Source organism: Fusarium phalaenopsidis (genome assembly GCF_050370095.1).
Source record: "Fusarium phalaenopsidis strain FUZ10S chromosome Unknown contig_32304, whole genome shotgun sequence".
Taxonomy (NCBI): Eukaryota; Fungi; Ascomycota; class Sordariomycetes; order Hypocreales; family Nectriaceae; genus Fusarium; species Fusarium phalaenopsidis.
This window is the reverse complement of record NW_028145404.1, coordinates 4,009,048-4,035,513: the sequence shown is the minus strand read 5'-3', so window position 1 is coordinate 4,035,513 and position 26,466 is coordinate 4,009,048. Positions and strand designations below refer to the sequence as shown.

Below are 26,466 nucleotides of genomic sequence, written 5' to 3'. Positions count from 1 at the left end.
GGGAGATTGCCAAGTATAAACGCCGGCGGCCTCATTACTCTAGTGTGTCGAGACTATCTATACTGAGCTGGTGAATGGATAGGCCCGTGAGAAGAAGCTCCTTGGTAAGAAAGGAGTTGACAGAAGAATTTACGTCTCACGATGACATGTGACGATGGCATCATTGAGGGGATTGTGCGACTCCGTGATACCAGATGGACAACTCAAAGACACTCGGATGTAACTAGCCCAAGGTTTGCACAGCGTCTTGCCCAGGAACTCAAAGATACGGGTACTCAGCCCAGAAGGAGTGCCGAGCCGGATCCGGCTGTACTGTAGGGACGACAGAGCGCTAAGCCCAGGGAGAACCCACATGCCGGAGACATCCAGGTGATTAATGAGTCGATGAAACAACAAGCTGCAGATCTGGGAGACGGTGATGCCGAGGGATAATGAACATCAACGCAGGAACGTGACGCGGGCCCAGACGGAGCCGTGTGCGTCCGGCGCGTGGCTGAGCAGCAATAGCAGAAACAGTCAAAACCGGGGGACCGTGAGATTCTGGGGGAAGATGACGATCGTCGTTTGGTCTTTGCAGGTCTGAAGGCATCACCAAAGGGGGAAACGTTCTTGGAGTGGCGTCGGCGACGTCATGGTGGGAAGTGGAGGTGGGGGAAGGGGAAGAAACTGGCTGCAAGCAGCAGGTGTTTGCAAGTGGGAAAGGTACAAAGAAGTACCTTTGAAGTGCTAGTCTTGACAAATGCGTAGGGGTCTTTTGCTGCCTGTCTGCCAAGAATTAGGGGGTCTGGGTGCTGTCATAAGATGTACCTATCAAGTACCGCCGCTGGATGAGCCCATTTGGTGTAAGTGACGGGCTCTTGGCGGGCAACTTCACTCAGGGAACCGGCCCCTTACCCTTGTTGGCTTTGTCTGAACATCTGCATCATCGTCCTGTCCTGCCCTAAACAAACCATCACAACGACCATCACTAACATCATACATTGCCGCCCAAGCTGTCACCGACACACCTCTAGTACCTCTCCTCAGCTCGGTCGTTTTGGTACCGTCCTATCCTTGGCGTCTGCTAGTTATATCGTCCTCGGCTGGATCCATAAACAGACATCAAGCTCTCGAAACCTACACCGAGGTCTAGATTCGCTGCATCTTGTGTCGATTTTGTCCTCCACGTTCACGCTTCCTCCCTGCAACGAACAGACCCTGATCTTCAGTCCATTACCCGCTGACTCGAATCTCATCCCTCGTCTCCACTCGAGCTGCGTCTAGGCTGAGCTCTCAGACAATCCATCAATCAATCGATCAATCAAGATACTGTACGTCGCATCTCCATCATCATCATCGCTGTCTCAGGCCCCCTCCACACTGGAACAGACGACAGTGAGGTGGGCTTCTGGGAGCCACTAGTCTCACTTCTGGACTCGAGCGACGTCCCTTCTGGTGCTAGCTCGCTGGCTGTCTACGTGCGCCGTCAGCGGCCATTGTGCGCCCATTGCGTCAACACCATCATCCCGCCGCCCGTAACGTAACCTGCAAGTTTACACCCTGATTTTGGTTGCGTCCATCCCGTCCTCTTCGCCCAGCAACCAGCCCAGCCCAGCTGCATGCTCCGCTGCAGCGCAAAGTACTCCCCTCCACACTGCGCATCTACTGACTGTCTAGGTTCCTCGCCCTTCCATCTCGGTCTCCTCGTGGTCCATCCTGTCCGTCCTTTTTCTACACCATCACTAGTCCTGTCCTGCTAGCTACTTGGGAGCAGGAGGGATAACAGCGCCACCTCCGCCATGGATCTACCACACTCCCAATCCCAAGGCCAACCTTCATCTCTTCCACATCATCCGGCCTCTGCCCAGAGTCCTTACTATTCATACTCTTACGGTCAAGATTCTTCTCCTGAATCCTCCTCGGCCTCATACCAGCGCGCAACCGCCCTCAACACGGCCGCCAACGCAAACACGCAACCTCATCCACAATACGACGACGACTACCACCTCTCGAATTCCACACACGCGCCGCAGCAGCTGTCGCAACAACAGGGTCGTTTCACCGAGGAATGGGGAGCCGCACAGCGTGGACCTTCTGTCCTTCTTGATTATCCTCACAACGGCGCAAGCATGCAGCGCGCCAACTCGGTGCACAGCTTCAATGCTGGCGACGACCAAGCGCTCCCTGTGCGCTCCAACACCCTCAAAAAGAAGAACTCGCTGCGCCGCAATGGGAGCCTCAAGCGCAGCAGCAGCCGCCGTAGCATGAGGGCTGGCAGCGTCAAGAGTCTTGCCTTGCAATCTACGTCGGATCCCGACGAGGCGCACAGTGCTTTCCACTGCCCGGTTCCCACATCTGGCAACCCGACCGATGCGCTCGCAAACCGGTTTCAGAACTGGAGAAAGGTGCTCAAGGATCTCATCGCATATTTTCGTGAGATTCAGACACACTATGAGCACCGCTCCAAATCTCTCATCAAACTGGCCAATGTTTCCAACAACATCTCTGCACCACCTGGCTTCCTTCAATCAGCCGGTATTGATGATGCGCTCCAATCTCTGCGAGTCTACAACAAGAACGCTGTTCTCGAAGCCAACAAGGCCAAGGAGATTGAAGATGACGTGATTCTCGCCCTCACTGGATTGCGAAGCGATCTTCAGCAGAAGATCAAGGAAATTAAGAACCTCTCGGGTGACTTCAAGAATTCGGTTGAGAAAGAGATGGATCACACTCGCAAGGCAGTCAAGACTCTTGGTGACGTCTTGGGGCGGAATGAGCTTGATGAGTCGTTGACGACCGGCAAACAAGACCCATACTTGCTCCGCTTGGCTGTTGACCGTCAGGTGGAACGGCAGATTGACGAGGAGAATTACCTGCACCAGGCATATCTCAACCTCGAGAACTCGGGCCGAGAGCTAGAGTCAATTGTTGTTGGAGAGATCCAGAAGGCCTATAATGCCTACGCTGGCATCCTCAAGCGTGAGGCCGACAACTCGTATAGCGTCATTGGCGAGCTTCGAGACGGTCCAATTTCCATGCCCAAGGACCACGAATGGATGCACTTTGTGACCCACGACGAGAAATTCGTCGACCCGACAATCCCCCTCAGGACGGCGGACCAGATTCACTATCCCGGACAGGACCACGAGGCGGCGCAGGAGATCCGGGCCGGATTGCTAGAGCGAAAGAGCAAATATCTCAAAAGCTATACAGCCGGCTGGTAAGTCTATTGTGTTGCGAATGAGGGCTTTGCTAATATATGCCAGGTATGTACTTTCTGCGACTCACCTCCACGAGTTCAAATCGGCGGACAAGGCGCAAGCCCCCGTCATGTCTCTATACCTTCCAGAACAGAAACTAGGATCTCACTCGAACGGAGAGGGCTCTTCGAACAAGTTTATTCTCAAGGGCCGCCAGACGGGCGGCATGCACCGTGGACACACCTGGGTCTTTCGCGCCGAGAGCCACGATACCATGATGGCCTGGTACGAGGATATCAAGATACTCACGGAGAAGACGCCCGAGGAGCGCAGCCAATTTGTGCGCAGCCATTCTAGGAGCCTTAGCCGATCATCCCGACGGTCAGTTAGTAGCGATGGACTGGTCGACGAGGAAGACGAGGAGCCCTTCACGGCCGACACCGAATCCTTTACCAACCCGGGACCGAGGCAACACGATACGACCCCCCGGCGATCTCAAGCAGGTGGGCGGTTCCCATCTGATATCCAAGTCAATGCGCAACGTGGCTTACAGGCCTCTCATTCGCCTTCTAGTGTAAGCTCCGGGTTCCAGGACAACCATAAGGACTCCTTGCCGCCGATTGTGACGGGGGCCTTGGTTGCATCGGCAGCTGGAAACTCTGAACAGAACCGGGAGAATGGTCTGGGCTATGGAGCTGTGCACCAGACGCCTCTGGACGAGATGCCCTCGAATGCTGCCATTGCCAGCCAAAAGGCGCACTATGATGGCGTCAACCCTTACACGAGCGAGCCCGTCCAGCAGGCCCCAGTTGAACCGACCGAGATTCATCAGCCGAAGCCCCAGCCGCCTTATCCACAGTATCCCGTGGGGCTGTCGGAATACGTCGAGGAGAACCGAGACGGTACCCGTTTTGTTCCCATCGTGATTCCTCAGGGTAAGGAGGATCGCGACAACAACAAGCCGCCGTACGACTTGCAGGGCAACACTCATGAAGAGCCACGGGAGCAAGATAACAACGGATACGTCCTTGGTCCTCAGACCTCAACTTACAACCAGACATCCTATAACGACTCTACGTCATATGAGCGGGAGGCGTCTTCCAACCAGCAGCCAGGCTGGGATCATGATACCAACGGTGGTGCCAAAGCAACCAACTACCACCTGATGACAGTTGGAGAAGGATTCCCCAGACTGGATGGCGGCGCTGCTGGCGAGTCTCAGCCTTCTACTAACAAGCCGGAATCGGTGTTTACGGAGCCCGACTCGGTGCTTCTTCGAACAGACGATGAGGATGATATTCCTCCTGTGCGACCTTCTGGCAACAACCGCACCGAGAGCCACAACACAATTTCCAACCTGCACATTCCTGGTGGTTATCCTAAGAGCACTTTTGCGTGAGGTGGACTGGTGCTACTGGGGTTCTCTTTTATGTGGGTATTTGGTTACTCGATTTCCTTTTGGTCGGAGTGTGTATATGGCAAGGAAGGGATGCAGTTTCAAAACAATGGTCATGGATGGAGCGAGTAGTCTCGTTGAGGGACAGGAGGCGTTCGCTACGAGACGTGTGCTTTGTATATCCCTCGTTAGGCAATGAATTTTGAGTGTTTGATTGGAAACGATTTAGCGATTTTCGTAGTTTGAAATGAAGCCGTGAAAATGACCACATTATCATGAAGTTGTGAGTGTCGAAAGTGACCTTGAGCATCAAGTCGAGGCTGGTGTTGTAGGTACGTACCTAATCCCACCAGCCACCCACCCGGCAAAACTGATGATCCGAAAATGCACCCTCCCACCAATCGGCGTGCTCCAAGCTAGCTTCCCGCCAGACCTTCGGTGGGAACAAGGCGTTTCCTTTCTGAAAATTTCACACTGGAAAAAAAAGTTGGAAGCAAACGATCCCATCGCGAACCACTTCCTACGAGGTTTTCCTGCAACACCAAGCGAGCGAGGGCGATCGAGTCGCGCGCGAGTTACACAGCTTCAATTGGCGACCCGGATTTTAACTCCAATTAAAGAAAAAACAGCGCGCCATCATGTCTTTCCGAGGCGGTTCGCGAGGTCGGGGCGGTAGCGGCTTTGGCGGTCGCGGAGGCGGTATGTCCCCTTGTTCCTTTTTCTGAGGTGTTATGTGGTTTGAGGGTACTTGGGAGGGAAGTGACAAGAGGGGGAAACGTTGTGAGAATGAATTGGAGTCCATGGGTTGAAGTTGAAGTCGGGATGACAAGTTGCTAACGTGTAATGTTCTCAGGCCGTGGAGGTTTCCAGCAGCGAGACATGGGTCCTCCTGCTCAGATCCTCGGTGTGTAACCTCCCTCCTGCTTTTAAGTATCGAGTACTGATAATTTGTTAGAAATGGGCAAGTTCATGCACGCGTGCGAAGGCGAAATGGTCTGCGAGTCCATCAACCCCAAGGTGCCTCACTTCAACGCGCAAATCTTCCTCGAGAACAAGACGGCCGTCGGCAAGGTCGACGAGGTCCTCGGCCCCATCAACCAGGTCTTCTTCACCATCAAGCCCACCGAGGGCATCCAGGCCACCTCGTTCAAGGAGGGCGACAAGTTCTACATCGGCTCCGAGAAGCTCCTGCCCCTCGACAAGTTCCTCCCCAAGCCCAAGCCCCCGCCCGGTGCTCCCAAGGTCAAGCGCGCCGGCGGTGGTCGTGGCGGTCCCCGTGGTGGCGGTCGTGGTGGTTTCGGTGCTCGCGGAGGTGGTCGTGGTGGCTTTGGCGGTGGCCGTGGTGGTCCTCGGGGTGGTTCCCGAGGTGGCTTCGGCGGCCGAGGAGGTGGTCGCGGTGGCAGCGGTGGTTTCTCTCGGGGTGGCAGCGGTTTCGGCGGTGGTCGAGGACGTGGTGGTTTCAGCCGAGGAGGCCGATAAACGACACTCATACATCACCAACCTCCTTGAGAGTTTCGAGCCCCGACACAAAAACGCGACCCACGAAGGTGTTGTTGGAAAGAAATGGAAGGGGGGGGAAGAAAGAAGGGAAACAAGTGTATTCTTCTGGCGTTATACGGTCTTATTTCCAATTTGTTGTTGTCGTTCTTGCTTGGTTCTGGTTTTTTCCCCGCTGGCTCTTATATCGATCCTACAAATGTGCGCTCATCGCGCGGCATTGGGATTCTGTACAGACGCAGAGGATTAAAGAAGGAAGAGGAGAGAGAAAACAAAGACGGGCAACCTTTACGCTCACTCGTTTCTTGTCTTTTGCCTTTTCATGATTGTGATGTGTATGACGACTACAGCTATCGACGCTCGCCGGGGTATAAAAACTAACAATAATTCCTCCCAAGTACCTTGACATATCAAACAATTATCCATTCAACGCCTTAAACAAGCAGCACAGAGAAGGCCCAAGGCCAATACAAGGCTCAACCCGCTCATCCCCAAACCAAAATACTGCGCGTCTCTGTACCCCTCCCGAGGATAAGTACCTCTATTGCTGTTCCCCATCTCTACAGCACCCGCCATGCCCAAACTTACAGCAAAGCTGAATGCTGCCCACGTCGTACTGAGACTACTTGCGAGTCCAGGTTGTCCTTGGGGAACGCTTCGAGTCAGGCCAGTCACGGAGGCCGGGAGCACCAAGACAATCCCTGCGCCCATAAAGATGGTGCTTATAAAGGGATTGACCCAGTAAGACTGCTTTTCTGAAGCCGTAGCCATCAGGGCAGAGCCGATCAGCGTGAAAACTGCCGCCACCGCCATGGCCAGGTGAGCTGTCAAGTCATGGTTCACAAAGGGGCAACACATGAACCCAACGACGACACCGACAACAAGCACGGGAACCAGCCCTGCTCCCACTAGCAGAGGTTTCCAGTCACCCAAGACTTCCATGAACTGGGTGAAATACCAAATCCAAACTCCAAAAGCCGCCCAGCTCGCCGCCACAAAACCAAGGGTGAAGCATGACGGTATGTGCATCGATTTGACGGGAACCAGAGGGTGACTCGCTTGCGTTTCGAAAAAGGTGAATAGCGGGATGAGGATGAGGCCAGAAAAGATGAGGATATATGGCTCCGGGCTTTCAAATGTTACAATAGGCGCCTGGTTCCAGCCGACGCAGAAAAGAACCAGAGCAGCAACGCCAAACACCAGACCTAGAATGTCGAGCCGTTTCCAGAGGTTGCCCTCAAAGTCGTGAACCAAAACCCTCTTAGACGGAACAAGGAGAGCGCTGGAAACCCCCAGTGCGAGACACACCGCTGCCAGTGAGTAGAATGCCCAGGACCAAGAGCCAAACCCCGCAAAGAGTCCTGTCATGACCGAACCAAGGACCAAACCCAAGGGTACAGCAGCGTCGAACAAGCCCATGGCGAGCGTCTTTCGAGGACCAGGTGGATAAGCACGCTGGAGCATGGCCTGACCGTTGGGAGTGATCAATGCTGGACCAATTCCTTGCATACCACGGCAAACGCAAAAGAAGACGGTCCCCGAATCACCGTTCCTTTCCACGTATACGCTCAGTCCAGCGAGGAGACTCCACAAGGCGAACCAAAGATAGCCCAAGATAAATGTCTGCCTCTGACCACAAACGTTTCCGAGCCGATTACCGAGAAGAGTCGTTGCCCCAAAGCCAAGGGCATATGCTGCCGAGTACCACGCGAGGTGTCCTGTCGTACGCTCCGACTCTGCGAAGGACTCGCTAATTCTTCGAGCAGGCACCAAGGTCTGAGCAAGGCCAGCAAACGCCAGCACCTGGGCCATGCAGATGACGGCAACAAAGAGGGTTTCGTTGGTGGCGTAGTTGAACTCGATCGGCTTGGCACCTCGAGTCAGGGGTTTCCTCCGTACGCCGCCCTTGGATACTGGAGATTCGACATCGGTGCCGGCGCGGATGAGGGTGGTTGTGCCAAGAGGTTGCGTTTCGGTACCGACATCGGGTCTAAGAGCCATGTACTGATGGTGCTGAGTAGTCGATCTGAACGCCTCAAAGCGTCTAGCAGCGTTGACAAGTCCTCCATGGTTGACTGAAAAGTCCGTTGAAAGCTGAGGCGGGGAGACGTGAGGTTGACGTTCTGAGAGGTTAACTGGGATACTGAAGCGAGGAGGAGGCGTGTGAGGTGTATCCAGTCGAGCAGGTAGATTCGGTGTTGCAAGGCGAATCAAGTCTTCGGGAGCTGGCCCTGTGGTTTCAGTCATCTCCGTGTACATGTCTGTCTCGAGGAGAGAATCCGACTCGGCGTCTGGTGAACGTCCCGGGACAAGCACGTTGGGCACAGGGCTGGTTTGATAGGGAGATATCGAAGACGGGGACATGTCAGACACGCTCATGTGCCTCATGGGATCTACGTCTAGCAGGCGCTCGGTTGATTCGCTGGTGTTGGACGAGCTTCGAGAGTGTGTGTAAGTCGGCGCCGGCGCCGGGGGAGCGTAGCCACCATACTGCTGTTGGTAGTGGTGACGAAAGGACTCGGTCACGGCGATCATTGTGTCAGTGACATTCTGAACAGCGGCATTGACGCGGAGGTGCTCGCGGCGAGCCTCTGACTTCTCCGAGTCCTGCCTCTCCAGACTCCTGAGAGGCTCCATCGTGAGGGAGGGTGAATGAGGGGGAGGCAGCAGTCAACAACAAGGACGAGCGTCAGCACCGATCGACATTCATAGCCTCAGGTCTGTGAGCTTTTGGTTGGGCGAGCTGAGGAGGATTAATGAGGAGGGTGCATTAACAAGAGAAGGGAAGCCGCAGCAGAAGCATCATGACTGAATCAGAGTCCACAGAGCGAGCGTGAAAAGGGTTCTAGAAGATGGAACCGACTCGTCAAAGACAAGCAAGGAAAGACTGCGGACGCCATGGGTATTAAGAATCCTGCGCTTGCAAGGCGGAAACGATCAAATGCCCAGACCAGACCATCCACCCATTCGGGACTGAGGCGCCGCCGCGTCTGAGCCGCCAGGGCTGACTCTTGGCTCCTCACCTCCGCTGCTAGGCCCAGGGCCTAGTTGCGATGAACCGAGATGAAGGATGGGGACTCTCACTGTGAGCGAGCCAGAAATAGTTCACTCAGACCCCAAATGCCGGGGTTTGTTGAGCAAGAGGATCATGACTCTCTCCACTTCTCTTGTTGGTCATTCTCTTTTTTCTCCATCTCTCCCCGCTTGTAGGACTCTTCTGCCAGGGTCTGGACTTGCTTAGCCCTGAGGCACATCGAATCTCGAGTGTACAAGCGACAGGAGGGGCCGGCCCCAAAGGAATTGCTGCTTCCTGCTGCAAAGATGCGCCATCAATGTGCGCGCTCATGCTCGCGCTGCAGCTGCTCCCGGCGGTTGTGAGGGTACTACCGCTGCACAATTCTCGCATCTGGTTGGCTCGTCGCTCAATGGCTTGTTGGTGATGAGTGAAAAGGTGGTGGTGATGGTGGAGGAGGACAAGAAGGCGCGGGCGGCTGCGACCAACAGTCGTTGAGATCGCCTATCACCACAAACGGGAAGGAAAGTCCGACGACACTTCCTCCCTCACCCTCGAAAAAACAACAATTCACAGCATCACCACGTCTACTCAGATATTCTCCCAATAAAGGCGTCATTGGCCGACATTTGCGATTACTACCTCATTTCCCGCTCATAATAAGCGTAAGCATCGCTCCTCAAGGACCCCCCAGTCTGTCAACCCCACATCCACCCTCACACAGCCGCACGCCAACCCTCGCACACCATCCCATCTCCAACACAGCCTCATCCTCTATCAGTCCTTACCCATGACCCGGTCTGCGGAAGGACCATTACGGAAGGGAGGAGTCAAAAAGCCTTAGCTCCAAGCTCTGGCACACGTTCAAGGCCGATCTGACGAATGGTCTCTGCGCCTCATGCCGCGTGTTTCAGACATAGGCTTCACGCCAGAGATGTTGTTGGCTTGTTGCACATTGGAAACCAATCAGGCTCTCATATTTAATTCTCTCAGCCCCCCAGGTGAGACTCACAAAATAGCAAACAACAAACTCTGTGCTATGCCACGAGTGTATCGTAAGACGTAGATCTCAGGCTCTCATCATCTCTCATCTTGCAGCATCTCCAGGGGCCGGTAACCCGGCAGCAAGACCTCCTGTCAGATGACCAAGAACAGCAATATTATTCTTCTCGAGGTCCAGACGACTCACCTGCATGAGGCTGTCATCATCAAGTCTGCTTGGCAACGCCGGCAGCTCTTCAGCTTGCTGACATACATATATCCCTGTTTCTACAGCAGAGCTGTAATCTCGCAATCTTGACACAGACAGAACAATAAAAGCCACATGTCGCATTGAACAGGACGATAGCCGCAGATCAAGGAATGTATGGGTATCTTTAACTACCTTTGTTCAATGAGAAGCGTTAGTCATGCCCTGTCCAAGTATATCGCTCAGTCTCATGAGATATCATGTTTCTTCCCCCATGTTTCCTCCGCTTTTCTGTTTTTATCCTTTCCGTATCCGATTTGTCTCTGTTTCCCCCCAATCATGAACCATCGTCATGATAGGGTTCCCAAAGCCAGAAATGAAAATGTTCACCCCGTTGCTCCACCGATTCCCACCTTTCCCGCTTATTCCTATCTCGTAATGATGTCATCGCTGTTATCCCGTGTTGAACGGTCTCTTTGACCATCCTTTAGGGCTTGGGTATGCGGATCGTCTTGCTGGTCATGAGGCAGCCATGGATCATGAACAGGATGACGGCGGGATGGAACTCAAGAGCAGAGCCCTGGAACCAGGTGCCGAATGGCAGGTTGTCATGGATCCAGCCCTGCGAGAGCCAGTACGCCATGATAGCATCCATGCCGAGCGAGGTAGGGATCGGGGTTCCCTCAAAGTATTGGCTCTTACCCGAGGCGTCCTTGGGCAGGACAGCCACGGTCACGTTGAAGCGAGCGAGACGGGTGAGACCGCACAGAACGAAAAAGGTGAGGCCGACCGTGTCGGCAACGGTGCGGAAGCCAAGAGTAAAGGCCACCATAGCCGGGGCGACACCGAAAGAGATCTAACCAAGAGCGTCGCGTCAGAACTTTGACGTCACGAGTCACACAAGGAGGCAGACATACCAAGTCAGCGAGAGAGTCCAGCTCCTGGCCCATCAAGCTGCTCTTCTTCCTCCAACGAGCCACCTTTCCATCGAGAAAGTCGAAGAACAGGCCGAACGGGAGGAAGACGAGCGCAAGCCAGATGTTGTCGTGTACGTTGGGATCGCCGAGGCAGTATCGTAGCGACGTGAAGATGGACATGACACCGCAGCCACCTATAAATCGCTCAGTTAGATATATGTTTCCCCGTCCAGCCTATATGGGAAGATCAATTGTGCCGTGTAGCATCGAGGGAGCGCATACCGTTCAGGAGGGTGATCAAGTCGGCAAGGTGCATGGCGCGCACGAGGGAAAAGTGTCCAACATCGGCAGACAGAAGCATCTTTTGCTTGTCCATTGCTATACATCGAGGCATTGTCAGCTTTGCGAAGCTCATTAATCACTCCTTTGCCTGCTCACGAGACCATGGCAGGCTGAGACTCACCTGGGTTGGAGGACTGGATGTCCTTGGGGATGTTTCCGTTCGAGTTCGACGCCATCGTGCTGCTCCGCCTAGACATTCTGCGGCGACCTATGGCCACAGCTGTAGATGGGAGCGGGGTTTGAGAAGTTGAGTAGAACCGACGGCTCGGGGTGATAACTGTCGCGATGTCGAGCTCTTGGCGTCGAGTATGGCAATGCAATCGCAACTGAGGTCAAGCTCTGTCTTGAAAGCAGCGGTGTCAACAGGAAAAGAAAAAAAGCAAAGAGGTCTCCAGAGCAATCGAAAGTAATGTTGGTATGGATACGGCCGCGTAATGCAATAGTCTGGCAAGTTCTGTGGCGTTGGGAGGCTGTGGTAGAGAGGGAAGAAAAAAAAAAAGAGGCTTTCCCAACGGGGATACGAGACGGATGGAGATGGTTGACGTTGAGGAGGCCTTCTGGTCGCGGTTGCCGTTGCGGGTTTGCTACTCGGCACAGCCAACTTCTTTCCTTGCTTGGGTGGGGATGCCGTCATCAATGTGGGCGCTAATCCCAGTTCTGCTTAGTGTCCCAATGTCCTTTTCACGTGATTCCGCAGCTTGGACGGCTCAACGTTTTGGAGCTGGTCATCCCCGGCTGCAAGTCATCGGCCACAGTCACATGCATTGACAAAGGCGGCAATTCAGCGTCACATTTGCGTCTCCATCGGGGCGTGTGTATCTTGGCACAGGTGTTTTGAGGGGAACTTTGGCCTTTAAAGGGCTCTTACCGACACTTGATATCGAAAGCTGATCATATGTAAAGCTCATGCTCACACACTCGCACAGACGTTTGCTCTCACCGTAAAGTTGATGTGTTGCTGCAATATCTTATTGTGGCTATGGCAAGTCGGTGATGCAGCTCCCATCTTCACAAGCATCGTGGCGTACAAGTTTACCATCATCACAACAGGAATATAAACAAAATAGAGCTGCTTTAATCGCAAACTCAACAATTCATTTCATACATGTATGAATTCAGGACGACCTCCCTGGTATAATATGTGCCCGTCCCTCCATACCTGGTTATGTATATGCTACCGTAGCGTGTGCTGCCTCGTGAGAGGCAATAGACAAGATGTGTACTCCAAACTCCGGGTCAAGACCAATGCCCTCCCTAGTGCCTGCGGCGTGTTTTTAGTCGCCGGAAGATGAATATACGTGCCTCGGCACCCAAACATGGACCAGCCCAAAGGCCATGGTCGCCAAGTTCCTCATCATGCTACTCAAGTCAACGCCCAATTAGTGCCTCTCCATCGGCTTTCGGGCCCTTCTCCATGTTGTTGCGTGTGCGAAATTACAAAAGAGAGCGTTTGATGCTTCGTTCATCGTGTGATAAGAACTGAGAAACCATCAAGCCACTGGCCACATGAGCCTGAAACGCCGCAGATGGTGTATCCTCGAGGGGGTATCAAAGTGTATCTGTATCATGCGTTAGTCTTGAAAGACCAATGACAGCAGGGCACTTACGAATCTCCGCCATTTGCATTGCCATACACGGGTGACTTCCGGCCCAGGCTTGTCAGAATTTGGATGCCGTCAATCCAGAAGCCGGACCGCACGACGAAACCGCTAATGTACTCGCCACGGCGGACATCTGAGGGATACGGTTAGGTGGTTTCGAATTATACCATGCAAAAAGGGGGTCTTACCGAATTCAAAAACATCGCCTCCCTTCTTACCACCCTTCTTACCAAATACCTGAGTCGACTCATCATCATAGACAAACTCCAACCCATCTAGCGCCATTCCGTGGTAGACAATCACCCGCGAAAGAATACGATCCTGCTTCACAGCACTGGTGAAGATGGCCTCCGCAGGCTGACTTCCATCCATCTTCGAGGATCCGAGCTTCTTGCTTCGGAATGCAGTCTTTCCATTCGACAGCTTGACGGACGATTCTTTTGACGCAAGCGCCTTAAAGTCATCAATATCCAACGATCCGCCTCCGTACGATTTGATCGAGATTCTGAAGCGACCCTTTCTCTTATTCTCGGGCATTCTGGCACGAAGCTCCTGTTCGCTCAGCGTCACCTGCCGCGAAGGTGCTCCTTGGTCGGTCGGATACTCAATCCAGGAGTGGCACACGTCGTCGCCTTCAGCAAAGATCTCTACAAAGTAGATGCCAGTAGCCGCCATGACAAGGACGTTGCCATTCTCGACCGGGAATGCCTGGACGCTGCCATCGGGGTTCATCGGGGCATCGTTCGGAAGACGGAAAGCTGGATGAGCCCGGAAGCGCAGGCAATCGAGGCGGTGCCACCCACACTCATCAGTTTGCATTGCCAGGCCCCCCTTGGACTTGGTTCTGGTACAGTACGCTTCGCGAGCAACAAAGGTGCGGTTGAGAACAACGTAATCTCGCAACATGACACCACTCTCTTGGTGGGGACATCCAAAGAGGTGACCCGTCTCATGGAGATGAGCACCAATTCCAATGTTGGCAGCCTCCCAGGAGCTGCCGGCCTCGTTGCAGTCGTTGGCCACATAGTTGGTGTCGGTAGGTGTGCAGTCAGTGAAGGCTGGAACAACCTCCTCGAAGCTCGTAGGATAGCTCTGTAGACAGTGAGACCCGAAAATTGCCAGCTGTAGATCGCCATCTCCGCCTCCAAGGGCGGCATGACCCGTCACGGTCTTTGCGCCCTTGTCCCAGTGTGCGTCCAAAAGTAGAGCCGAAACATAGAGCTTTTGGCCGGGGAGCGGGTTGAAGTGCTTCTTTACAGCCTCCGAGGCGATTCCAAACAGCGCATCCTTCTGGGTAGCCTTTTCGTTCTGCTGGGCCTTGTTGAGATCTCGAAGCTCGGCAACAGTCTTGTCGCATCGGATAATATGGACTCTCGCCTCGGATCGCATAACGCCATTCTCTCGGTCTCGATAGTTGGCCGTGCCTGTCATCCATTCTTCATCGAACCGGAAAGCTCGTCGCCCAAGCTTATTCCGCCACATCTGCTCCGACGTGAATGCCTGCCACAGGTACGCCGCCATCCTGAACTTCTTGACAGCGGTTTCCAACCCATTGCCTTCCCTCTCAGCGCGCGCGGGCGATGCGTCAAAGGTTCCTGGGGAGTCCTTGGCGAGCACGATGGCAAGTTGCAATGGTGGAGAGTTAGTTGTCGGGAGCATGTGGACGGTCAAGTAGGAGGCATGAATCGGGTTGGAGCTGTTGCTGTTTGCGAGCTTGGGGCTTGAGAACTCGAATCGTAGTTTGTTTGCGCCTGGTTGAAGGTAGACCAGAGCCTTGAAATGTGAGCTGCAGACGGGCCAGCTGATCGCGGGGAAATTGTCGTCGAGGCGGCAGACATTGAGTGTTCCGTCGAGCGCATGATGGGCAGGATCACCAATGGTGCCGTATACTAGAAGAACTTTTTGGTAAACCTGTGCCGAGTTAGCAGCTGTCAACAATGACTTGCAGCGAAGCTTCTTGGAGGGCTTGGCAGCATCATCCTTGTACTACTTGGACCCCTGAAGCTATGGCTTGCGCCTCCGAGCGCACGGAGAAGCCAATTGGACACGAGGACGAGAATGCAAGATGGTCGAAGACATACCCATGCGTTTTCAGCAATGTTGGTCAACCTCGGAGCATACGGCGACACTGGCAAGTTCTGTTTTCCGTTGACAGGCGCACCGAGTCCGGACATGCCCGAGACGCTGCCGCGGTTCGAGTGCGCTGACAGGGGAGGTCGCGGTGGGACAATTTGCATACTTTGGCTCTGGGTGATCTGGGACTTTCGGCGCTGAACCTGCTGCTGCTGCTGCTGATCTTTGACTTGCAGGTGCAGAGCGGGATCTGACTGGTGGTCGAGAGAGGGCGGCGTAAGGGAACCGCTCGAAGGTGACGTTCCCTGGCTCCCAGCGCCATCGCTTGACGTATCCGTAGAACGATCGGTGCGGAAACTGGCCCTCGAGCGGCGGCGTAGACTGCTGAGGAAAGACGGAGCCATGGTCGCCGGCGACTTGGACCTATCCTCAGCAAGGCAAGATTTCGATGGCTGTCGAGGTGAGGATTCGGGATGCTGATGAAACCAAGTCGAGTCGAGTAATCGAGGGAGGACAAGAGACGGGGAAACGAGGGAATGAAGGTTGTATTACCGAGACCTGGTGGTAGGTGGTAGACGGCGGACGGAAGTAGGAGCTCGTATTGTAGGTAGTAGTCCGGCTTAGATGAACGAACGGGGGGTGTGTGGTTGACGCAGACGCAAGTGGAGTGAGGTCTCGCGGGGGGTGCGTGGGATAGAAGCCGTCGTCGAATGTTGACGGTCGGAGGTTGCTTGCTCCTGCCAATTATGGGATATGACAAGAAAGGGACCAAAAAAATAAAAAAGGAAAGACCCAAAAGATGGAGGAAGGGGAATTAAAAAAGGGACTCGAGAGGAGAAAAGATTTATTAAACAAAATCCACTCTTCGCGCTGCCTTGGAAAGATAACCCTCACTCAACCTACCTAACCTGTCTCCCCGACCACCCCCTGGATGGATATCCTGGATCGATATGGAGAAATATGTGATGACGGATGACGGATGGCGGATGGAGGGCCGGACGACACGACAGCACGGCGACGGGACCAGGCTAAATCGCCGAGAGTGCGTTGGAGCTTCGCCCGGGGGGTCCGCTGGGAAGAGGTGGGTTGCAGGGCCGCGGTGCCTGCTAATGTTAGGTGCTGCGCGCGATGGGTGGTGGATGGATGGAACAGTAGCAGGGGAGCTTAAGCAAAGTTGGAGATTGTGGAGGCTTCTTCGGTGGAGGCCGCTTGGGGCAGGATGGAGGGGTGGTGGCCGCGTGGAGGGGGGACAGGTATGGATTGGATATTTGCAAAGCCCAAGTCCGTACGAGATAAATAGAGAGAGAGAGAGAAGAGAAGAGATGCCAGGAACTGGGACACAGCTGCTCGAACAGCTCACCAGCTGGCACGGCACTGACAAGATACGCCGACTGCGACTGGCATTGGCACTGATAGCTAATCCTTGCTCGGGCAGACATTCATGGAGCAACTCCTCCAGGAGGATCACGATCAAGCCCGGATGGAAGCAGGCACACGATGCGCTACAGTGGACAACGGGTGGAGCTCGATAGTCGACCCGGCCGCATCCAGCGGGAGAAGGTCCAGAGTGATCCCAGAGAGTCCACCAAAGACTGTCGCATCTTGATAGTCGTCGCCCGCTGCCAGCTGGTCTGGTATGGACCACCATGGTCCATGACGTCGCCCTCCGTCTCATCCCGGGCAGGAATAGCCCGCGCCGGCGCCGACGTCCATCCAACAAGATTCCGTGTTTTTTATCTGAGGTCCGAGAATGGCGGTCGGCATGTCCATGCGATGGGATGTGCCGAGCAGAGAGCGTTGGTTAGATGTCTTCTCGAAGCACCTTGTCTTCTCCCGTTTCATATTTCCCTGTTCTTGATGGATCAAGACTCCATCTTGTAGATGAAGGGGGAATTCGCAGCGACGCCAATCAGATATCAGAAATAACTTCCTTGTTTCTATATTTGCGCGCGCTGCATGTAGACAACGCAGACACGTTCCCATCCACACTCGCATAGGCCAGATACCGACCCAATCCCCATCCCGATTTGCCAGGGGCAGATCGTCAAGGTGCGACAGCAAGCGCCCATCCCAACCTTGCTTCTGCATCCATTGAGAGATGGGATTTTCCAGCGGCGTGTCCGCTGTATTGTAAATAGTTACCTAGTTAAGCATGTTGGCTGGGTGTGGATAATGATGACGGACTGACGACGATCAGGGCTCGTGTTTGGTGGGAATAACGTGAGATGTTTAAAGCCTTGGGATTTGCCAGACGCCTGGGTCAGGTTTTGAAACAAGACGATTTGGCTTGTCTCACCCAAGACTCACGCTCTGGTTGCTTGGTGAACTCGAAATCGTTGTTTGAGACTTATCTCGTCCTCCAATTCAAGGAGCAACGGCGATGCAACTAGCACGACATGGGTGTAGCTTTGAGAGACGTCATACATTTCCCCGACAGCTAAACTGCCAGCTCAGCAGTGCTTTTAAAAATCAGGCCAGAATTGAGCTTTATCGGCGTCAACTCCGTCTCCGATCAAGTTGGGCTACCGCATCCGTTTCTCCTGGTGTTGGAAAGTCACGTTTCGGTTCCCCCTTGAAGTCTGTTTCTCGATTGTGCGATTGATCTTCCAATTGAAATGAGTGAATGTGGGATTTTAGGTTTTTGGCTCAGGGCTCGTGATGCTCTGGAAACTCTCAGGGTCTTTGTAGCAATTGATCAAGTGTGTCTGGATCTTCACCGCCGACTCTCCCCTTTAGCAGTTCGCAATCACGATATTATCTAGCCTCACTTACTTAGAGAGCAAGTTATGAAACACACAGATCCTCGATGGTCCTGCGCTGATAAAGTGCCGAGAGCTATCGTCCAGGTAATTTCCAGCCCGACAAGGTCCAGACCTTGGTCACGGCCACCTTGTCTCTTTTGGGGTAGCTCGTCGCGATAGTGCAACTCTGCCCTGATTGACGAGAGCAGCTGTCGGGAGCTATTGTTTCTACATTCATGGATCAATTGAGCTCGATGCTGCGTCCAAGAGGGAACCGAGATGGTTATTAAGTATCAATCTCCCTTGGCGAACTGGTGGAGAACAATAAGGAGACGAGTTATTCAGCTCTACACAATGAACCAGTGATGGTGCATCTTTACCAACTTCAGCCAGCCAGCTGAAGCGTCAGCACCGAGTTTGGCCAATCCTTGAACAGCCACAGACCAATCAAACTCAACGCTGACCAAAGTGGCATCAATTGTCATTGTCATTGTCAAAGCCCTGAAGGCATCCACCAACCTTTTTCTCCCCCAAGTCTCAGATGCAAGAGCAAGGCTCTGTCGGGCCACAGTTTAGGTGGCCTCAAGCAAGGAGGAAGTTCTGCAGTTCGTCCACAGCCCACGACGACCTATCAAGTGAGCAGAGATGTGCTCGGCATGAAGCACTTGGAACCTCAGAGCCCTATGACAAAACGCCAGCTGGGGCTGCTGCTGGCCCGGCAGCGGCGGCCCTGTTAAGCGATTGGACTGGACCTGGTTGCTGTGCAAAGTGCGTGCATAAGTACTTTTTTTTTAGGCATGGGCCTCTTTAATTAAAAATCTCCCAGGGCAGATCGGGAGCCTACAGCGCCTAGCAGGCCAACGGTGTGAGTGTCGTTTCCAGAGGAATGAGGAATGGAGACCGTGAATTTTTTGGTACCCCAGTGACGAGCGAGTGAATGGAGACGGGCACAGAGTAGCCAGTTGAATTGCCGGATCTGATTGACATCGATACTATCGTGATGGGTTTTTCTTCTTTTCAGTTGCCGAGTAGGTAAATCCATAGTTCACCGTTGTTGAGAGAGAGAGGTTCCCATCCCCTTTCTCAACGAACACCTCACGTTTATTTACACGTGGACGTCGTCCAATGAGTGCAATCTCAGCTCATGTCTATCCCTCGGTCTACTCATGCATTCTCCCGTCCCTGTCGGTTCCCGAAACCAAGATTCCAGCTGAACTCACTAACAGCAAACGAACGAACGAACAAAGAAACGAACGGTCTCCCCCTCTCCTCTCGTCCCCCCTGCAACTGGTTACCCGGCCGCGGCGGCACGAGCCCCTCTTCCTCTCACCCAATCCATCGAGCTTACAGGGCAGGGTGCCTACGGCTGCAGCCCACCTCTGGTCAGTTTAGCGGGCTTGCACTGCGCTGAGCTGGACTCGAGCCGACCTGGACCTTCAGGTTAGGTTCCCCTGCCGTCTCCTTGAACTTGGATTCTTCACGCACCCTCCATCTCCATCTCAACCTTTTGAACGCTCCATACCACCACCAAACTTGGCCTCGACTTTCCTTCACTCATTCACCACCACCAACTTCGACTGCGCATTCACTCTCGGAAACTGACCAACAAAGAACAATTTTTTACTATATATAACTCGGGATCGGAATTAAAATCAGGACAACGCCAGCAATTTTTTTTTTTGGAGGATCAGAGAGAGGTGCAGTGCAGATTTCAAACGGCGGTTGCCCCTAGCAGCAGAGTGTGCAAAGAGCAGTGCGAGCGTCCGCCATGCCGTCGCCTTGGAAGAAGCAGCCTGAAGATGTCGTCGACTGCGTGCTCAAGCGTGCAGAAGTGAGCAAGGTGAGTTTTTTCTTTCATTTCGCATCTTGCGCAGACGCAATCAGTCATACTCTTCCCATGAGTGAGTCGCTGGACTGACTGACACTCTCTTCCCCCACTTCTAGATCGCACGCCGACTCCAGAACCGACTCGCCCTCGCCCAGTTCAAGACCAAGCATGGCTGGGAGGACCTCACCCTCGACTCCATCGAGCCCAAAGTCGAGGAGGAGATGCGACGGAAGCGCCTCGCCGAGCCTGGCGACCTCCTCTCCGACTCATCCTCCAGCGCATCCGACCTCCCGTATCCCTCCCGAGCCCTCATGAGCTCCCCCCTCAAGGCGCCCCTGTTCTCGGATGCAGTAGGTTCCAGCAACGGCAGCACCGGACACCGCAAGCGCACATACTATGCCACCTTTGCCGACGCCTCTTCGAGCCCGAGCAAGCGATTCCGGGCCTCACCCACCGCTCATAAGTCGTTTGGCGCTCACGCCTCGTGGAAGAACTCGCACCAGCTGGCCCATTCTTCTCCCATCAAGCCTCGCCGGCAGCAGCACTTCACCACGTCGGCTGGTCCAGACGTCTCCTTTTTCCAGCAACGTCTCATGAGCCGTGAGCTGACATCACCCAACTTTGCTGCCCCCTCCGATGACGACGAAGACCTCCTGCCGGCTCACTCCTTCAACCACGCCAGCATCCGGTCTTCTCCTCCTCGCACGCCACCCATGCGGTCCCGAACCCTCGGCAACCGACGGGGCAAGGGTGACGCCGGGACAGGTGCCAACGGTGGCAAGACGGGTGAGGAGGGCGCAGATCTTCTTCTCTACCTAGCAGCCTCACCATCACCAGCCGTCAGGACATCTACCAGGACACGGATGGATCCTCCTTCGACTCCCCCGCAGAAGAACAGTAAGATGGATCTGCCCTCGTCGATGATGATGACGCCCGGTGGGGGCAACCTGTTCCCAACCACCCCAAGCCAAGCGTTTGACTTTGCCGACTTTGTCAACATCACACCCAGTCCGGCACAAAAGCCCTGGAAGACGCCCGTCACCCTCACGGCAACTAGGACACCCGTCAGCGTGACCCAGAGGCGATTGACGTTTGACTAGTCACCAATCGGCAACCCCTTGGACGACGTCTTGCCCTTTGAGAGCTTGGAGGACCTCGACATCGGCATCTGATTTCCTCGTGTACATGATACCATGACGGCACATATTACAGCAGCACGCGCGCACGCACATTTTTCCTTTTTTAACTATTGTCTGGATTGTTTTACTACTGGCAGTTGAGGTGTACAAGGTTCTGTATCTATTTCTTTTTCCCTTTGCGACGGCGTTATAGACTCAAGCGGCATGAAAGATGGTCCTCTCGAGACGGTTGGGTTGACCAAGGTGGCCCCCGGCCCATTTTCGAGGCCAGGAGGTTGGTTTCTTGTTTCATCCTCGATCGAGATGTGATGGAGGACTACGTGACAGGACAGGCTCAAGCCTGCATTATTCTACACAAGGACGAAATTCGGTTCTGGTTGTGGTTGGTTCGGGAGAGTAAAAAAAGGCCAGGGCAGATTAGATGGTAACTCGGACGGCTCATGGACAATGTGACTACTACTTTTATTACTTATTCACTTTTTCATTCGACCAAAAATGAAAAACTTGTTGATATTTTTTTCAGTACATTCTGTGTCATACGCATACTCGTGCAATTGACCACCCGTGAAACGACGCGCATGGCTACAATGGAACTTGCCCTGTGAAAGGGGGCCACGCATGAAGTTGGGGACGAGACCAGTCCGCGTCGGGTCGGGTTATGCGCGCGTGCGACGAGCAATTTACGCGCGCAGGTCGCAGCTCCAGCGCGTAGAACGCGATTTTCTCGCGCCAAAGGGAGGGACGGGAAACCCTGCAGGCCATTTAAAACGTCCAATCAGATAGAAGAGACTGTAGGCCAATGGCATGATGTCATGGTCGTGTCAGGCCACTCTGGGGATGGCATCGTGTTAGATGGTTGGACGAATTACAGGTGAGGCAACAATGGTCATGGTTTGTGAAAGAGGGCTGATAGACGAAGTTGGGGAACTTCATGTTTCTCAAAGCTCAACGGCAACATGAAAGCGATATACCTCGAGAAACATCTGAATCCAGAAATTAAATCTGACAGTTCTTGTTCTAATCCTTTCATCAACGCTGTGATGACCTTTTGTTAGATCTCACTCGTCTTGCTTGACCCGAACCTTACGTTTCTGACGATCCGTCAATTCTCCAAACAGAAATATCCAGCTTGTACACCGTCTGTCCCAGGAACGTGTTCGGCGTCATCGCTACCTGGGCTCGTAGACCAGGTCTTCTGGGCCAGTCCATAGAGTCATGAGGATGGACATCAATCATCGCGTGATTCCGGGAGATTGTTACGCGAGGAGTTGTTGAACTGAACCATGTCTTTAAGGGTATTGGCGGACTCGTCATCTTTCGGGATAAACTCTCCATCAGGGACGACTCGACGCCACCTCAACAGTCGACACCAGGGATCAAACTTGGGAGAATCCCGTGCCCCGGGGTTTGTAATTTCGTGCACTAAAAAGCCGTATGCGACGAAGAATCCGTGGCTCGACCCATCATGGATAGCGAGAAGCCCACACCTGTTTGCGCCCACTTCTTGGATGTTCGAGAATGTTACATCGCGGATGTGGCCTTTTGGTGTTTTTTCCAGCTCTGGAAACGATGTTCGGATCCGATATGTCGTCTCATGGTGACCTCCTATAGCTGGGTTGATCCTTATGGCAGGCGTCCGCATTCCTTGTGCTAGCGTGGGAGCTTGTAACAACAGATCGATATTCATCATCTTGATGTGGCTTGGATTGAACCATACCTTCAGTCCCTTTTTGGAAATTCCAACATTTTCATTTCCGTCTAGCAGCGCGACCGGAGATATTCTGACCATAGTGTTGTGATACATCAGCATCCGTATGAAGACGTCCTGGTCGTCTTCTGCGGAGCTCAGCCTGTCCAGGAGGATCGCGGGCCGGGACAGGTAGTCGTCTGAATAGACACAGTCCAGGATTCCTAGCCACCCCGTCCTCAGCCAACGCCTTCGTTCGTTTTGCCACGAGCAAGGACACACCTGCAAGTCGATGTTTAGACGGTGATTCGTGAGTGTCATGGACAGGTATTTTGAGAATGCACTTGGCCGTTCCAAATCAGCGGCAGACATGAATGCACGTGGCTGAGATGGAAACAAGTGACCAGGTGTGTCGTCCATCACATCCAGTTTTTCCTCACGGATCATGGCTTCCAAGAAGAAACAAGTCGAGTAGTCGCTAGAGAGGATAGACTGGTCATTGGAAGTCCGGATAATCTCTTCTTCAAGGCGCCGAAATGCTTTCGTTCCCTCGCCGTACAGAAGGGGCATATTCACGTTGAACAATCCCAGGAGGGCATACGCTTGGTCCTCCACACGTTTCGTAACTCGTCTGCTTGCCCATGACATGCGCGTGGCCACGCTGAATGACGAAAGTAACAGACGAAAGGTCCGGGAGCTGGTGTCCATTCCGCATCGACAAATCAATCCGTAGAGCCGGTTTTCGTGGCCCTCGCAATATCGGTGGTGTTGTCTTCGACCAAGGACTCGTCGATCAATACCAGTTACCTTGACGATAGAGCTGAGCAAGGACAGGCGGTCCCCGATCTTTTTCCACTGACTGTCAAAGAACTGGACTTGTTTGGGGGCGATAAGTTCTTGTAGTGTCCATCCTCGAGTGAACCATGCACCCTTGGCAAAAGTCTCCGTCTCGTCGATAGAAACATCACACAGATATGCATAGCATACTTGGGAACCATGGTACCATTTAAACATCGAATTGATAGCCTCGGAGAGTTCGGCGCTGCTGCTCTTATCTATACAGCAGGCGTCGATCCAGATGTACTTGAAACCATCGTCTTTGGCCCGCAGACAAGCTCTCATGACCTTGTCAATGCCTTTCTTTTGAGGCCACTGCTCGGTCTGGACATCTTCGAACAGGATCTCCTCAGCTTCCCACCTGTGAGAAAGTATGGCGTACTTGGGGATTTCGTCGCCCACAAAGTATTCAAGTTTTAGTAAAGTTGTATTCAAGAGACGCATGGTGGTGAGATGGAGGTTGTGGCAATCATGAAAGTATTGCGGAGGTTGCCCAATGCAAAGAGGTTCAAACGATAGCGACGGTTGAAGGAAAAGAGTTGGGTCTGTATGAGATGAGAATATTTCAAGCCACCATAGGCGCTGACTGATGCAGAGCTACGTGGCAGTGCCAGGCTCAGAATCCGGGCGCAACTGAATATCGACTTCCTTCATGTCTTGCCTCAACAAGCCGACAGCCTGATTTGGTCATGGCATACTCGTCCTGATTCGTTCCGATTAAACGCCAAGGCAATCACCCCGCCCGCAAGGCAGAAATGCTGCAACATGACTATCTTCCCTTGATCATCCAGTTTGGAAGGCAAGGCTGTGTTCTACCGACCATCTTCACTTGCTCCGGGTCCGTCGAGGCATTCCAGCTCGGCAGATACGATACTCCACTACGGGCCGCCTGTCGACATCTATCCTTTGAAAAGAAGGGTGACCAATAGCAAAGCGAACTAGAACGGCCTAAGAAGACCTATCTTTCGTACTAAGGATGGGAGGTGGGAAAGGTAATGATGGAGTTGGTGCAAACAAAGGTTGGAGAAGGGTTTAGATCACTCGTAGGCTATGGGATAAGGACAAGATGTGATGAGACTTGGATAAAGTTGCCATTTCTATCAAGGAGCGCTCACACTACCTGGGTCGCAATGCCTGGTAGACAAGACATATTTGTCAAAATGATGGCTTGCCTAGGTGCTTCTAACCACCTATTCGATAAACCCCCATAAACCTCCCTTATATCTTCAGATACATGTTAGACAAGTCAACTCATAGCTCATGCGAGGTTCCTTGGACCTTCTTCCTTAACCATCAGAGTCAACCTTTAGGTCATCCCACAAGAATCGCGCCGTCTGATATCGAGGTGTCTAATCTATACTCAAAGTCAGCATTATTCTTGTCTAGGAAGCAGGGCCTAGTCATACCAAACTCACTCCAACCCAGATCCCATCCAAGATTATGCTCAAGATGAACCTTGACAAAGTCTAGATCCCTCTCGTGGAGTTCATCCTCAATCTTGACGATAACCTCCTCCCACCGCGTCTCATCGGACTCATACGAGAGGGAGATGTATATAGTGATGGGATTCTCCTCCATCCTCTCTGAATACCCAAGTCTGAACAGGGAAATGGTTACGCAGCGGTCCTTGGTTGCCTCGTACGAGTCAAGGGTCTCCTCAACCATGGTACTCACCGAGTCCCATTCATCCTCAGTGAGCCGTGGATGGCCAGTGGCTGGCCCCATGTACTTGGGTAGGAAGCGCTCCGGGGCCATCATCTCGACGTGGAGGTCGATTCCGTCACGACCCTCTATGACACCATCCACATGTGTTTTTATATCCTCGACAGCACGTGGCCATAGATCAGAAGTGTCCTTCTTCCACGGCGTAGTTATGTAAAACGTAGCGACAGCCCCCGTTCTAAAGGAGCATCCTTGACGGTGTATGAGGTCCACCGTCGTGTTGTCCCCTTTTACAAGACTGCAGTGCTTCAGTACTTTTTTAGCCTTGGCGATGAACGACTCTTTATGAGTTTTGAGGATATCGGGTAGGGTATAATGAGCAGACTCCAGCTGCAGAGGGCGGAGCATGGGAGACGCGGCCCGGTATCTGGAGGTGTACACCGGAGGGGGTTTTGGTTGGGAAGAAGACTCCATGATGAGCAAAGAGAGCTATATGGCTATTAGTCTCTTTCTGGGTAATAAAACAGTGAGGGGCATCTGGCTTACACTGATTATTCGCCCTAGTGGAATCAGTAGTTAGCCAAGGAAGCTCAATAAAGGGGGATGAGTCGTCGAGGCAGACACAGATGGTGATAAATCTGATATAACAGAAAGGGGCTTATTATAGATATTCATCTTCGGTACATGTTGCTTCTCCAATGGCTGTCCAGAACTCTATTCTTACACTGGAGTGGTGTTTTCTTTTAACCTTTCCCCCAAAGTGTTCTTCGGCCATGAGTCAATCGGCAAGTTCTTGATATGTTTTTCACATTTTTCATCATTGCCCTCCCTCACAGACTATTTGACTTCGTGCGATGCCTCCTTACCGAGACTGACGGGTAGCCTGTCATAGGGGAGAACCAACAGTGGTAGACATGACGAACAGTACCAACTACTGCGGCAGAAACAAACCTCCGGTGAGAGTCACCTGGGGGATCCACGACGTAAAGGTGAGTCAAGGATAATTAAAGTCAAAGAACTGGGGGTTATCGGCAACGTTGCTTGCCAGTGTCTAAGCATCTGCCGAGAATTCTCTTCATTCCATGTCAAGAAACCTGTCCATTTTATGATCACGCACTTCTCAACTCCAACTGACCTCTCCATTTATGACTTGGCAATAATGACTATAGGTATTAATGGCTCTTCCCCTGGATTCGACTGGTCTAGATCCCTGGGGCACTTGGTCAAGGATCCCTATATATAGAGCAATTATGATAACCCATGTTAATATTCTCGTCTTTGCCCCATGCCTTGCTATCACCAGATGCGGTATGAGCTAAGACAAGGCCACGTCGCCGCCTTCACTGTACATGCCCATGTGTCGGC

The 26,466-nt window shown here is 53.1% G+C and overlaps 9 protein-coding genes across 9 annotated transcripts; 4 read left to right on the top strand and 5 right to left on the bottom strand.

Annotated features, from left to right (window-relative positions):
- Positions 1-1,778: 1,778 nt before the first annotated feature.
- Positions 1,779-3,203, top strand: LRP88_10514 (uncharacterized protein; the record flags this gene model as incomplete). The annotated part of the gene is made up of 1 exon (XM_083246970.1): positions 1,779-3,203. One exon carries the CDS (start codon positions 1,779-1,781, stop codon positions 3,201-3,203), a length of 1,425 nt encoding a protein of 474 aa, XP_083098083.1.
- Positions 3,204-3,309: 106 nt separating this feature from the next.
- On the top strand, positions 3,310-4,578 carry LRP88_10513 (uncharacterized protein; the record flags this gene model as incomplete). The annotated part of the gene is made up of 1 exon (XM_083246969.1): positions 3,310-4,578. One exon carries the CDS (start codon positions 3,310-3,312, stop codon positions 4,576-4,578), a length of 1,269 nt encoding a protein of 422 aa, XP_083098082.1.
- Positions 4,579-5,213: 635 nt separating this feature from the next.
- Positions 5,214-6,054, top strand: LRP88_10512 (Gar1/Naf1 RNA binding region-domain-containing protein; the record flags this gene model as incomplete). Its single annotated transcript, XM_083246968.1, has 3 exons — positions 5,214-5,274; positions 5,429-5,479; positions 5,531-6,054. 3 exons carry the CDS (start codon positions 5,214-5,216, stop codon positions 6,052-6,054), a joined length of 636 nt encoding a protein of 211 aa, XP_083098081.1.
- Positions 6,055-6,498: 444 nt separating this feature from the next.
- Positions 6,499-8,709, bottom strand: LRP88_10511 (major facilitator superfamily-domain-containing protein; the record flags this gene model as incomplete). The annotated part of the gene is made up of 1 exon (XM_083246967.1): positions 6,499-8,709. One exon carries the CDS (start codon positions 8,707-8,709, stop codon positions 6,499-6,501), a length of 2,211 nt encoding a protein of 736 aa, XP_083098080.1.
- Positions 8,710-10,761: 2,052 nt separating this feature from the next.
- LRP88_10510 (CDP-diacylglycerol-serine O-phosphatidyltransferase) lies at positions 10,762-11,730 on the bottom strand (the record flags this gene model as incomplete). The annotated part of the gene is made up of 4 exons (XM_083246966.1): positions 10,762-11,130; positions 11,192-11,385; positions 11,474-11,569; positions 11,655-11,730. 4 exons carry the CDS (start codon positions 11,728-11,730, stop codon positions 10,762-10,764), a joined length of 735 nt encoding a protein of 244 aa, XP_083098079.1.
- Positions 11,731-12,995: 1,265 nt separating this feature from the next.
- On the bottom strand, positions 12,996-15,611 carry LRP88_10509 (putative peptidase family-domain-containing protein; the record flags this gene model as incomplete). The annotated part of the gene is made up of 4 exons (XM_083246965.1): positions 12,996-13,092; positions 13,141-13,267; positions 13,323-15,045; positions 15,216-15,611. 4 exons carry the CDS (start codon positions 15,609-15,611, stop codon positions 12,996-12,998), a joined length of 2,343 nt encoding a protein of 780 aa, XP_083098078.1.
- A 4,105-nt stretch (positions 15,612-19,716) lies between these two features.
- On the top strand, positions 19,717-20,876 carry LRP88_10508 (Whi5 domain-containing protein; the record flags this gene model as incomplete). The annotated part of the gene is made up of 2 exons (XM_083246964.1): positions 19,717-19,788; positions 19,893-20,876. The coding sequence occupies 2 exons, from the start codon at positions 19,717-19,719 to the stop codon at positions 20,874-20,876; spliced, it is 1,056 nt and encodes a 351-aa protein (XP_083098077.1).
- A 1,965-nt stretch (positions 20,877-22,841) lies between these two features.
- LRP88_10507 (uncharacterized protein) lies at positions 22,842-23,883 on the bottom strand (the record flags this gene model as incomplete). The annotated part of the gene is made up of 2 exons (XM_083246963.1): positions 22,842-22,884; positions 23,000-23,883. The coding sequence occupies 2 exons, from the start codon at positions 23,881-23,883 to the stop codon at positions 22,842-22,844; spliced, it is 927 nt and encodes a 308-aa protein (XP_083098076.1).
- A 905-nt stretch (positions 23,884-24,788) lies between these two features.
- LRP88_10506 (uncharacterized protein) lies at positions 24,789-25,197 on the bottom strand (the record flags this gene model as incomplete). Its single annotated transcript, XM_083246962.1, has 2 exons — positions 24,789-24,793; positions 24,855-25,197. 2 exons carry the CDS (start codon positions 25,195-25,197, stop codon positions 24,789-24,791), a joined length of 348 nt encoding a protein of 115 aa, XP_083098075.1.
- Positions 25,198-26,466: the final 1,269 nt, after the last annotated feature.